Source organism: Lipotes vexillifer, unplaced genomic scaffold, assembly GCF_000442215.2.
Source record: "Lipotes vexillifer unplaced genomic scaffold, Lipotes_vexillifer_v1.1 scaffold263, whole genome shotgun sequence".
NCBI classification, from domain to species: domain Eukaryota; kingdom Metazoa; phylum Chordata; class Mammalia; order Artiodactyla; family Lipotidae; genus Lipotes; species Lipotes vexillifer.
The window spans coordinates 2,255,246-2,269,176 of record NW_006796752.1 but is presented as its reverse complement, the minus strand read 5'-3'; the positions used below and the strand labels follow the sequence as shown (position 1 = coordinate 2,269,176).

The 13,931-nt window shown below is 41.9% G+C and overlaps 1 protein-coding gene and 1 pseudogene across 1 annotated transcript in view; one reads left to right on the top strand and one right to left on the bottom strand.

The window, feature by feature from the left end:
* Window positions 1-2,234: 2,234 nt before the first annotated feature.
* DCUN1D1 (defective in cullin neddylation 1 domain containing 1) overlaps window positions 2,235-13,931 on the top strand; it is a 30,524-nt gene continuing 18,827 nt past the window's right edge. The window contains exon 1 of the mRNA XM_007468923.1: window positions 2,235-2,280. Coding sequence (XP_007468985.1) covers window positions 2,278-2,280 — 3 coding nt within the window. The 5' untranslated portion in view covers window positions 2,235-2,277. The remainder of the gene's footprint in view (window positions 2,281-13,931) is intronic.
* LOC103077780 (adropin pseudogene) lies at window positions 10,312-10,539 on the bottom strand (annotated as a pseudogene).

Genomic DNA, 13,931 nt, shown 5'->3' with positions numbered 1-13,931 from the left:
ATTCAGATTTGTGTTATAGAAAGAGAACTCTGGAGCAGTGTGGAAAGAGTAGAGGCCAGAACATTGGTTAAGAGGCTGTTGATGAGAAGAGAGATAATATAGGCTTGGCTGAGGGATAGAGAATAGAATGCAAATGCAAAGTTATTTAGGTGGTAAAACTGATGAGGTAGAAGGAGCTGTGAATGACTCTTAGATTTTTGGCTTGGATGATCTGGTAAAAAGACAGAAGGAAAAGCAGGTTTGGGGATGAGGTTTTGGATTTGTCAAGATTGACAGGCCTGTGGAGTAACCAAAATTAGTGTGTAGGCCTGCCACTCAGGACCTAGAAGTCAAGATTTAGGACTCCTCAAGACACAGGTAGTAGTTGACATTGTGGGAATGTGAGTGAGAGCATGACACAGCTCATATACAGAAAGAGATTCAGGGATAGTTCTGGAAAGCCCACGATTTAAGAGCCAAAGAGAGCTGAGCCAGACAAGGAGAGTGGTCACAGAGGAAGGAGGAAACACAGAAGAAAGTGGATCATGACAAATGATGGAGAGGGAATTTAAGGAAGAAGTGTTCTAATGCAGGAGAGAGGTCAAGTAGAATGAGAACTAAGAGCTGTTCGCTGGAGTTGGCAATTAGGAAAAAGAGCTTCAAACCCATGAGGTATTACCTCAGTGAAGTATAACAGTATGGGGAAAGAGATACAGTGAATCCTCTTCATTAACACCCTAGATGTTAGTTGATATTTCAGGGCAAATGCTAGGTGAATTCCTGGAGAACATCCATGGATGTGGTCCAGCTTCAGGCTTGCTGCACAAGGCAGATCTGGCCTGTCCTGACCAAGCTGTTTTCCCAGAGCCTAGCAAGGAGACTGGCACATTAATATGTATACACTGAAGGTTGTTGAGAAGAATGGATGTATGCTTAGTGGTGGCCCAGGATCTGTTTTGGTAGAGTCCCTGGAGCTCCTGATACATGGCTGCTCCAGGAAGTGTTAGGAGGCCCCCAGGAGTTGCCAAAGAAGTTCTGTTGCTTTGATAAGAATTTCAAAGCCATAAAGTTATAGGGTTGATCTGGCAGATTATGCCAGGGTTGGGGGGAAAAGGATGTTGCTGAGTACAGTGATAACAGGTGAGGGTCATAACGCTTCCACTCAGGTCGGTTCTGTTCTGAAACACAGATTTTTTGGCTCAGTCTTAGATGTGATTTTCTGTTTGCTTTATTACCTGTTTTTCTTATTTCCTTCCTCTGTGTGTGAAAGTGTCTCATCTCTTCAATTGGATAGTCAATTTCTTAAGGGCAGGGACCACTCCAAAGAGTCTTTTCTACTCCCTGCAGCACATACTTGTCCACTTGACCCCCAGCAGAGAATCCTGGTACCCTCAGCCTTAGCAGACTTAGAACCAAAATTAGGACAAGCCTGACATCAACCCTCGGTAAAAAAAGATGTTCGTTACTTCCCAAAACTTTACCCTAGGAAGGTTGAACTAAGTGGATACTTAGAGAAAGTGGTAGGCGCTGATATCTGCCACCAGTGTCGCATGAATGGGGCCCTGAATCCTCAGTCTTCCTCGCCTGGAACCCTAGGGCCATCCCACCAGTCTTCCTGTGGTCACAGGTGTGGTTAGAGTCTGGGCCATTCCAAAGGGCATTCCAGCTCCCACATGGCTAGATTAAGGTCTCCTCTGGCATGTTCACGTGGGGGACCCGACGCAGTCCAGACACTGGACTGGGAGAAGAAAACACTTGGGGTTGGAGGTGTTTTTACTGTTTTCTTCCTTTTTTTTGTTTTTTTTTTTGGATATTTATGGGAAGGGGTGGTTTGGGACGGATCTAGAGCCTCAGACCTAGCCCTTCCAGTCGCCCCCAGCTGCATAAGTTATCGGCCACAGCTCTTCCCCTCCTCGAGACGGTGTAGACACGACCCTGGCCATCGGACGGCGGAAGGAGCGCGTAGGAAGCGGAGGTGGTGTCGCCCGGCCCCCCACCCGCCGGGCGCGGCGGGAGGATGTCTGCGCGCGCAGCGTGTGCGTCGCCCCCTGGCCCCCCTTGGCCCCCCGCCCGGGGGGACCCTCGCACCCAGGGGAAGCCCCGCGCGGGGCGCCCGCCGCCCGCCCCAGTCCCTCCGCCTCCCGGAGGCCCGGGGCTGCCTCTTCGGGCCGCGCTGGGGCCGCCCCGCACTGCGCATGAGCGGGAGCCCGGCGAGCCCGTGAGAGGAGCCGCCGCCGCCGCCGCCGTCCATTCGCTGCGGAGCCGGAGGAGGAGGGGAGAGGCCTGGAGGACACCAACATGGTGAGGCACTGCGGCCGCCCGCCCCGCCGGCTGGGGGCCGGCGCAGCCACGCACCCCCGCCCCGGCCGCCCTCCGCCCCGCGGCGACCCTGCCGCCCCGAGCTTCGGCCCGCGGCCTCCGTCCAGCTCCCCGGCGGGGCTCTCCTCCCCGCCTCTCCCTTCCTCCTTCGCCCCTTCCCGCCCGGGCGCCGCTGCTACGCGAGAGCCGAGGAGGCGGAGCGGAGCCGGGCCTAGTCGGGAGCCCCGGGTAGTTTGGGGCGCGGGGAGCGGCCCCGGGTGCCCCTTGCTGGGCCCGCCGCGGCCAGGGGAGGCGTTGGGGCGGGGGGAGGGGATGGGGCAACGGCTCCGTCTCTGCCCGGCCCCCACGCCTGCTCCATTGTGTCTGGCCGGGGACCGGGTTCCGGGGTTCCGGGTGAGGAGCCTCCCCCCGCCCGGAGCCGGGGCTTCCCCCTCCGCTCCGCCGGGGAGAAGGAAAGACTTTCCCGGCTCTCCCCTCCCTCCTCCGCTCCGGCTCCAACACCCCTCAAGTCTCCAGGCAGTTTTGCTTGGGGCGGGGTAACAGCCCTGTTCCTTTCTCCATCACCTCTCGGTGCGCCCCGTAGTCCTGGAAAATGGGAGTTTCACTGGCCAGTTGGTGGAGGTTATATTTACCTCTCTACTGAGAACATGGGAGACCGCTGAGCTTGGGGGACGTGGGGGGAGGGGGGAGTACGGAAGTGCAACCTGTTCTCATTTCATAAAATTAGGAGAAACAGACTTGCTATCTTTTGGGCACATATTTTATTTCCTTGGGGTGGGAGGAGTAATTGCTTTATTATGCCAGTTAAAAACCGTTCGTGATGTTTAAAAAACAGTTTGTCAAGTTAGTCCCCTCTCCCTTTTTCGTTTGGAAAATGTCTTACAGTAAAGCTTGAAAACGTGGTATTCAAGTTATCTGTTTACATTTTCGTAATTATGTACCTGATTCTTGGACTTTGTTTTTCAGAAGCTATGTTCAGTATTATAATCTGAGCATGAGTTGAATTCCATGCAGGTTACTGTATGAATAGACAGTAAAAATGATGTTCTCCTTTTGCTCATGGGGAGCATAAAGGCCTCTTTGAGGAGGGTGTATGTGTGTGTCTGTTAAGGGAATGCCCCGGTGTCTTGTTTTTAGCTGGTCTTATTTCTGCTGAATGACACTTACCTAGTTTCAGCCTCCAACTTGGCAGAATTTTGGTGTCGCGCGTATGGATATGTGGTTTAGTTTGCCATATACTCAAGAACTTACGTTCTGTGGTAAGTTCCATGAAAGTTTACCATTTGTATTTGTAAGAAAACTTTGCCATAAAGTACAGGTGATTGTTTAGATTAATGTTACAATGTTTAAAGATCCACCAGGGCGGCTAAACAGTTTCCAATTTCTTAAGCATTTTGACGGTCATAGACATTACTCCTGAAGTTTCCAGACTCTTGGCTTGTAAGAGTATGCTTGAAGTAATGAAATGTAATTCCCCGGTAAACACTCTATGAGAGCATTGAAATGTGTTCCGCTCATAATAGTCTCCAATCAGCATCATCCTCTGGAATCCAAAGTGTTGATAATGCTCGTTACTTGTTACGAATTCAGGAGTCATGTGGTTCATATGAGAGTTCAGCTTGTATTGGAGCTTGTAAGCTTCTATCCTTTTACTACTATTAAATTAGCTAGTTTTGGAACTTAGCCGTAACTATTTAATTACACTACTAATGACAAGATATCACTAATTTAAAACACTTTTTGTGGCTGAACTCAGATCATGTCACTGGAATTGTCTTGGTATGCTCTTGTTAGTTTGGAAACTAAATTACCATGGGCCCTACTAGAAGTTAGGCCATAAGAATTTTCTAGTTAAGTTTTTCATTGTAAATTTATTTTACTTATAATTATTTCTTGATACAATTTTGGGGCTAATGTTTTTCGGTGTGTGTAATGCAGCCCATTTCTAGAGCACATGTTGTCAATTCTGGGGCAAATTTAAATGACAGGATATCTGAATATGTTGTGTAAGAAAAAAAAAATTGTTCATTTAACCTACCTGACACCCACGTAGAAAGACCAAAAATAACTCCAAAACTAGACAATATTCTGTTACCCCTGAAAATCTTTTTAAAAAGTGTTTGATTTCTGGCTTGTTTTCTTATTTGTAAGAGGACAGGATTTGATGATTTCCAAAGTTACATTCGGCTAAAAATTTTGATTTTAACTATTTTTCTTAGATGTGTGAGAAGTTTGTAGACTCTGTAACTTACTAGATTTTTATAGACTCACAGCATCATAGAATTTTTAGACCTGAAATGGCTTCAGAGATCATCTAATTTACTCCTCTTCCCTTTTACAGAAGAAGAAATTGAAGATCAAGGAGGTTTTGAGGTTCAAGTTTGCAAAATTGTTAGTTGCAGAACTGAAATTAACTTTTCCTGCTTTTACTATTTCCCCCAGTATTTGTGGTACCTGTAATCTTTTAACTCACATGAAATCTAAAGAATGGTTGAAAATTGGATTTGAAAGTAATTTACTCATTTAAACAGAGGGAAACCCAAGTGTTATTAATGAAAACGTTAAATAACAAAATTCAAATTAATGATTAATGGTGTTAATTTACTATGTTTTTAATGTTTTTTTTTTAAAAAAATGTATGGACTTTGAAATTTAAGATTATATTTTCAAGAAATATCAGAGTTTGTAAGTCCAGATTAATGTAGGCCTGTTGAAGGTTGTCTCTGTAGAACTCGTTTCACATTGTTTTGCATATACATAAGTAAATTGAGGGAGGGCCTTAATTAATTTTAATAATTATTTCTTAAATGCCTACCATATGCCAGGCACTGTTCTAGGCACTGAGGATATGGATATACACACATGTATTTTTATATAAATAAATACATATATATATATATATATATATCCCCCCCCCACTGACAAAATAAAAATCCCTGCCCTGGTGAGGGTTACATTTTAGTAGGGAGAGACAAATAATAAACATAGCGTATATTTTTCTTCCTTACTATGTTAGAAGGTGTTAAGGGCTATGGGAGAAAAGCAGTGTTAGGGAGGAGAATTGGGAGTGTTGGGGCACAGTGGATTTGGGGTTGCAAAATGGTGTTTGCACCACCGATGAAGTGGGTTTTGAGCTGACTAGGAGATGAAGGAGTAAGCCATGCACAGATGTGGTCAGGGAGAGTTTGAGGAGCACTGAGTCCGGTGTGGCTGGGGTAACGTGGTGGGGGGAGAGGGGCATGTTGGGCGTTGGAGCAGATGAGGTCTGAGTGGTAAGGAGTGGAGATGGGCTTGGGTGGCTATTGTAAGGATATTGTGTTTTTTTACTCCAAGAGAAATGGAAAGCCAGTGAAGGATTCTGAGTAGTATGATAGACCTTGTTTCTACTCTCTCATAGTGTCGTATTAAAATTATAGTATACATAATTATCTTCAAAGCAATTTTTAAAGACAACTTATGCAATTTCTGTGTGCAGAGTTTTGAATTCTGATTAAGATGACTGTCCAATATTCAATAAAAACTAGTTGGACATCAAGTTTACCTAGCCATGCTGGTTAATAAAAACAACACAACACAATCTCTTTTGTAGATTGCTTTTGAGTATGTTCTTGTAGTTTGCATGTTTAATGACTGTATGCAGAAAACTGGGCCTTTAGGAAGGAAGAAGGACCTTAATCTTTACTGAGAACATAACGTCTGCTAGTCAGACAATTCACAACTCTTATTTTATCTCCACCCCAGTTTGTGAGATAGGTATTGCTACCTTCTTTTAACGTACCTGAAAAAGGTGGTTTAGTGTTTCTGAAGAGATGGCCAAGGTAAAAAGCTAGTATATGACAGAGCAGGGATTAGCAACCTGGTCTCTGGTTCCACAGTTTATTTACTCCTCCTCTTTTTTTTAAAAAAAAACCCAGCAAGCACCCCTTCCGTATAGGTGTGGAATTTTTGATTGGTTTCACTCTGGTTTCTTCCTTATATTGAATAGTGACCTAGTTGTTTCCATATCAATCAGATGATCTGATGTAAACATTTAAGTAATTGAAAAATTAGAACTTTTTTGGTACATATGGTAAAAAAAAGAGTTGAAAGTAAAATTGTGGTTTTTTTGTTTTGTTTTTTTAAGTTTTAAAAGAGCTGAGCTCATTTGAGTCAAGTGGCTCTTTTGATTTGGCTCTGTAGGTTGGGTCAAGCATAATGAAAATCTGTGAGAAAGCCCCCTTTTAAATTTGAGTGTGTTGTTGTTCAAGTTGTGATAGTATTAGCCATGACATTTGATGAAGAGAGATAGTTCCAAATAGGATTCAGTTGCTTTGTGGACACAAACAAGCTCTTGAATAACCTGCTGACTATCTAGTTTACCTAGTCACTTTAGGTGTATACCCCCCACCTAAGAAAAAGCAAAAGCAGAAGGGGAAAATGCCACTGAAATGTCTTTCATCACTTTGTTGAATCCATTTTATATGATTAGTACCTAATCATTTAGAGTGATTAAACTGCTTATTTGCATTGTAAAATTTTAAGAGAGATTTACTTTTCAACAGTTCTTTGCTGAAGAATTCTATTGCATTATTCTTTCGAATCCCTCAACACTGAATAGTGTTCAGCAACAGAGATTAAGTTGAAGTACGTGGCCCATTCCTTTGTTATATTAGGATATTTTTGTTTCAGTAAACATTTAAAGCACTTATTATACATAGGATTTTACTATTTCTAGGTTTAGGGCTTGAGTAGATACCAAATCTTAGAATTAGGAAATTTCATTTTTCGAGGATCATTTATTCTCTTTATGAAACAAATATCTATGACTGTAGAATGCTAGTCATTATTATAAGTTCTTTAACTATGGAACTTTAAAAATCTCATTTAATTCTTTTTTGTTGTTGTTTTGTTTTCACCTCAGTAATCTTTTTGTTAATTCAAGATTTCTTTAGAAAAGATGTTTATGGAGAGGAGGAGCAAATTTAAATTAGCTACCTTGACTACTTGTTAAATGTTCAAGCAATAAGTTTGGGAGAATCAGTTGAAAGACGATGGCTAACACAAGTATTTTAAGGAGGTTATTTCTATCCCATTATCAAGGATAATCAGGAATTAGCAAAAATAACTTTTTAATTGTCAAAACAGTCTTCTGTAAACCAGAATCAAAACATTTATTCCATTTACAGTGGTAGTCATCTTTTGAAAAATAATTCTGAGGATGGGGAGGAGAAAATCCTTTAAATTTTCATTAATGGAATATTTTTTTAAAAACTTTGAGGAAAATTATTTAAAAGCGTACGAAACCAGTTTGAATCTTACAGATATACTTCTGAAATATTTTTTCAGGTGAATTGCCATTATATCAATATAAAACATAATTGGGTACAATGATTACACAGTATAGTATATTATTCCACTTTTGACTTAGAAGTAATGCAGCTCCTCTCAAAGAAGAGTTCATTGTAACTGTCATTCAAAGCACAGGAAGTGTAGGGATGAATGATAAGACCAACAGGCCTACCATGAGTAACTATTCTAAACTGCAGATTATAATTTACATGAATACTAAGGGTTTGGGTTTTTGTTTTTGTTTTGCTTAATATTTGAAATTGTATACATTTGCTTATATTATCTGGTTATAACCTGTACATGTTTTTTTTTAACCCCCTCTGGGTTTCAATCAAGCCTTCTCATTGGAAAAGGAAACCCTGACTTTCAGTGCCCCTAATTTTCCACCTCTGTATAGTTAAAGCTATAGATTTTGGCCATCTTTTTAAAAATAGACTATGACAGGACTATAAACACATTTTTCCTTCCTGATGAATTACTTGTCTTAAAAATAACCAATCCACCTCTTCTCCCCTCCCCCCTTCCCAAAAAACCCTGAAAGGAAGTTCTATCCTTAAATTAGTCTTTTAGTTAGTAAGGGAATGCTTAATTTGCACTTTTAGTCAGAATGCAAATTGTTTACATTTGAAAGGGAAAAGGTAACTTTTCCATAAAAATAGGTGAAGAAATATTGTTCACAATTCCCCTCTCTCCCCAGTGCACACAATAATTACTCAGTGGTTGCATTTTTGCCCTTTTTGTTTTCTCTCTTACTTGACAACAATGTAGAAGAAATGGAAAACTGCATGCCTTGAAGCCAGGCACCAGGGTTTCATTTCTGGCTCTGCTACTTTTTGGATAAGTCTGTTTAGATAAAATGAGCTCTGAGGTTTGGTCTCCTCATTGGTAAAACAGAATCAGTGATAACTACCTTGCAGAATTGTTAATAATTAAATACCTAGCACAGAGTTGGCACACAGTAGGAGCTCAAATAAATGTTAGCTGCCAGTGTTCTGATTATGGTCGTTGTTATTCTTCTTATTTACATAAAATTACTTTTTTCTCTGGAGTATATTCTTTGTGGACTTGTAAGGAGTCCTTACTATGTGCTAGTTACAGTTCTAAGAGTTTAACTTGAATTAGTTCAGATAACCTTCACATCCTATTTACAAATGAAGAAATTGAAGCACACAGAGATTAAGTAATTTTCCCGAAGTCACACAGCAATTAGGGGGCACAGGTGGAATTAAAATCCTGCCAGTATTGATTTGAGAGTCTGCACTCTTCACCTCTCTGCTGCAGGTGGAAGGGAAGAGAATTTCTAGCTACTCCTACCTAGATTCTTAGCCTGGCTTTCTGGTAGAACTTTACCCCTAGGTGAAAGTCTTTTTTAGGAGTAAGTAGTCTGGTTAGTTGAATTGATTTTTCTTGTACTTTTGACTTCAGACCTATAATCTTTGAGAAGGCCTTTTATAGATGAGTGGTTTGGGATATTGGTAACATTTGGCTATATCTGCTGAATACTATGTATCATATGTGGAAAGTATGATTTTCTGGACTTAAACCAGCTCTTCTAAATTTCAGATGAAGTTAAACTGTTAATCGTATGGTAAACACATGAGAACAACATACAGAGCTTTTAATGAAAATTATGGGTGATCATTACAGTGTTTGATTTCTTAAACATTTTTTTTTTGTGAGCTAGATTCATCAAATCCTGAGATACCTAGAATTGAGTTAGGAAATTAATTCCTTTAAAAATATAAAGGCCTTGGGGCTTCGCTGGTGGCGCAGTGGTTGAGAGTCCGCCTGCCGTTGCAGGGGATACGGGTTCGTGCCCCGGTCCGGGAAGATCCCACATGCCGCTGAGCGGCTGGGCCCGTGAGCCGTGGCCACTGAGCCTGCATCCGGAGCCTGTACTCCGCAACGGGAGAGGCCACAACAGTGAGAGGCCCGCGTACGGCAAAAAAAAAAAAAAAAAATGTGTGTGTGTGTGTGTGTATATATATGTGTGTATATATATATATGTGTGTATATATATATGTATATATATATATAAAGGCCTTGGTGTCTTTTTTTTCTGGAGTTTAGACTGAATTTGAAACTTAAGGGTGAGAGATTGAAACTTAAGAGTGAGATTCTATTCAGAATAATAGAAATGATGAATCTTAATTTTTCGCTTTTAAAAATGTTACCCGTTAAAATTATTTAACTAGAAAACAATTTTCCATTTTTATTGTTTTTCTTGATAGAAATACTTAAAAGAGGAATTTTATAACTTTATGAGTTTTTTTTTTTTTTTTAAGCCGTAGCCATTTATTATTCAGCAAACAGTAGGAGGACCAGAGGAGAGGCCCAGCCTCAACACCCTCCCATTATTGCCATGGATTGCTTCCCCAGCCTCGAGGGCCTAGAGGCGCTTGGCCTAGGGGGCGGGTGGACCCAGCCCTGACTGCTGGGATGGAGCAGAGTGCAGATGGCCCTGGCCATAGCACCAACTCATGAACCCCGACCCCAGGCCTGTCTACCGAGGGCCAGCAGAGCCCCTCTTGGAGCCAGGCCGATGACTCTGGGCTGCTGGGTCCAGCTCCAGACAGGCTGGACTCTTGAGTTCTGGACCCCAGGCTGGCTGGACCCTGGGATCCCGATTCCAGGTTCCAAGTGGGGTGGACTTAAGTCCCAGACTCTGGGCTAGGCCTGGGGTCTTCAGGGATGCAGCAGGTAGCTACCTTCACGGCTGAGCTGGGCCGGGGGTGCCTTCTTGGGCCAGGGGCCAGGGCTGGAGTTGGGACTGGATTTGGAGAGGGAGTCGATGTTGGCAGAGTGGGAGTGGCAGGCCCAGCAGAGAATGACCTAGAGCAGCAGCAGCAAGAAGCCTAGGAGGCTGTTGCAGATGATGGCAGTGAGGGCCCCCTGGGAGATGGCTGCCCCCATGCCAAGATGGGCAGCACCCTCAGACAGGCACAGACTGAGAAGCTGCCTCAATGGCAAGGCCCATGTTGAGGCGGGACTCTGGTATAGTCGGCCTTCCAAGGAGGCTGTCCTGTCCACACACTCAATGATTCCCGGGCAGTGAAGATGTTCACCTGCAGTTCCGAGCCTAAGTTGAGCCGGGTGGTAGGTTCCCAGGCAGCGGGATCTGGGCGGGGCTTCCAAGGAGGCTGTCCTGTCCACACACTCAATGATTCCCGGGCAGTGAAGATGTTCACCTGCAGTTCCGAGCCTAAGTTGAGCCGGGGGGTAGGTTCCCAGGCAGCGGGATGCTGGGCGGGGCTGCTGCTCGGGAGCCTGCGGGTGGGGGGCGGGGCAGTGGGAGGCGGGCAGGGGTGATGTCCCCTCCCCCCGGCCCTCCCCGTGGCCGCTTCCGGGGCGCAGCATTATTTTTTTATTATAGTTTTTCTGAATCCCTATTCTTCTATCACAGTAGACTTTGTAAGTTCAGTGGTCATACACTTGACTATATGATACTTGGCCACATCCAAAGTATTTGATTTCTTTTTTTCCCAGATAAACTTATTTTAAATGTAATTCTTAAATTTCTTGAGTGGAAAAAAATTGCAAACGTGCTAGATTTAAGTATTAAACAATGTATATTGATAACCAGATTTTCTTTTATTTTGGAAAGATGAGTAAGTAGGTGCTTTTTACTGTTTAGATTATAGTAATAATAGTATTTCTAACTTTGGTAATCTTTGATGCAGTTATTAGCTTTCTATTACAAGAGACAGCATTTCTTTATCTCCCTCCTCCTCTTTCCTCCCTTCTTCCTTTCTCCTTCCCCCCGTTTTTGCTAGAATTATAAATAATCAGGGTATATTCTGTATTTTATACATTTTACATACTTAACCAATATTGAATTTCCTTGAAAATTTGATAATCTCCAGATAGTTTTCACATTTGAGTCCTGAAGATTGTATTGCCTATTCTTATTTAATGACCACTCTAGTTCCTTTTAAATAAGTCTTAAATAGTATGTACTACATTTGAGTGCTGAATCATTGTAGTTGTCATATGTTTTTGCTCTTAGGAAGATACCCACTGGGTTTGTAGTAGAAACAAAGACAACCCATCTGTTATTTCTTCCACCTCAGTTTTCTCTCCACCCTCTCATCCCCTATAAAATAATTCTTTGCTGGCTAGATAGCCTTTTTCTCTTCCTTAAGTTGATAGAAATTTAAACCTTTGAGCTGTACTCAGAAAATCAGAACACCTTGCCTGGTGCCCTCTTGTGGCCTGGGAAAAGGGGGTGGGAGTGTTGTAGCTCTCCTAAATAGGCTTGGGAAAAGGGCAGGTCTGTGTAGCCCACTCCAACTTCCCTCTAGGACAGCCTTTGGGACTACAGAATTGAGTACATCCTCCGTAGTAGGAGAGCAAGTGTTAAGATTTATTCTAGGCACAGAGAGCTGACAGAGAAATGGTCAGAGTACATTTTAAGTACAAGAAAGGGGAGGGTACTTATCAGACTTTGCAGAAATGGAATTGCTTATTACTACTTGGCCTAGCAGGAACTCAGACTTATCAGTTCTCTGCGAGGTATCACTCATTAGCCTCTGTGGTGTTAGAAATGGGTAGCTGCAACCCTTTTTCTTAAAAAATATTGATATTGCCCCATGTACTGGAAATTTAAACCAGTTAAAATAGTTTCTATTTGCATATACATAGACATTATTGATTACAGATACTTTTATTTCAAATAAGATACGAAATGGAGTTAAAGAATTCACTTACATAATTCTGTTATTAGTTTTTATGGATAAGACTGTTTTTTAACTTGGTCCCCCCAATTTTCTAATATTTTGCTTTCCAACAGGAAGTCATTAGTAGAGTGAACAACTCTTTTAGGCTTGCAGAAGTGACTTAAGCTGTGTTTTTCCTCCCTCTCTTCAACAAAACTGATTCAAGCTTCAGGGAAGAACACTGGATTTAATACTGTATGGTAAAACCCCCAATAATCCTGATTGTTTTGCTGCCTTTAACTTTTAGGAGAATGGAAAAAGGTTATACAGAGAAGTTATGTCAGGTTTAATTATAAAGTAATTTCCAGGTTGTGGCCTGTAGTTGTTATACTTCTAGGTTAATCTCCAGTACTTTGTACAGCATTATACAGTGGTCAGTGATGATCATAGTGACCCTTAGGTACTTCCCTGTTCTTCAAAGGATTAAAACATATGTCAGTATACTATATCTCTTAGATACTGTATCTCTTATGTATACTGTATCTCTTAGAAAAGTATACTAATTTTAAAAGTAGCTCTCAGTAACAAAAGTTGAAATCAAAGTGGTTTCCTTTCAGTTAAACAGTATATTAAAATAAGACAGGTATCTTCCTTGGCATTTGATTTCATTGTGGGTTTGTTGCAATTGAATAACATCTTGAGTAGATACTTTTCAAGAGGGGAGACTCCTAGACATTTGAGAGATGTGTCCCATAATAAGATATGAGTTATCGGGTGTCCAGAAGTGGTAGAGTTATTTGTGAAATAACGGGAGGTTAGTGAATTTATAGTTTCTCAATTTTAATGGAGAACAGAGATTGAGATTTTAATCTGTAATCCTAAGTAATAACATATTTACAGAGAGAGAAGAGTATGGCTGACAGATTAGACTCCAGGGTATAAAAGATAGGGTTGGTTTTCATATTTGATTTTGCATAGTCTTATTTTTACTCTGTGGTAGGTAGAAATATTTATATCTTTGGTAGCCTTTTTCCTGAAAACCTAAAAAGGTTTATAAATATGTACAGCAAGCAGTGTGATTTATGGAAAGATTACTAAGACCCAGATTCATGAGAGCTTTCTGTTCTTGTCCCATTTCTACTAATAATAACCTGGGTGATTTTTTAAAATAAATTCCCTAACCTTTGGGGTCTGTTCTCTCATCTGTACAATCAGGTGGTTGAGGTTTGTGATCTGTCAGTTTGGGCCAGATCAAAAATGCTGGGGTTTTCAGATGTGTTGCTTAAACCACAGAACACTGTATCTATTAATGTGTGTCCTCCTCACATGCTTTTTTCCCCTTCATTTGCAATAATAGCCCAGGAAGAACCCAAGTATTTTGCTGAGAGATGGTATTAGGACTTGTGAGAGGGAAGAGTAATACTGGGGAGACTGAAATTTCACAGGAGACCAGCTTGGGTGAGAGGAGAAAACGAACATGGCCCTTGATACTGGGAGAGAGTGGAGGGCCTAATTGCCTTGCTTCATTTTGCTTAGGGCTTAGGTCAGATGAGAAATGAATATGTGTCAACACAAGGCCAGTGAGAGAAGGTTATTACAGTAGGCCTGAGGGTTAGAGAGAACGTCTACTAGATTCAGGCTAAGGGAAAG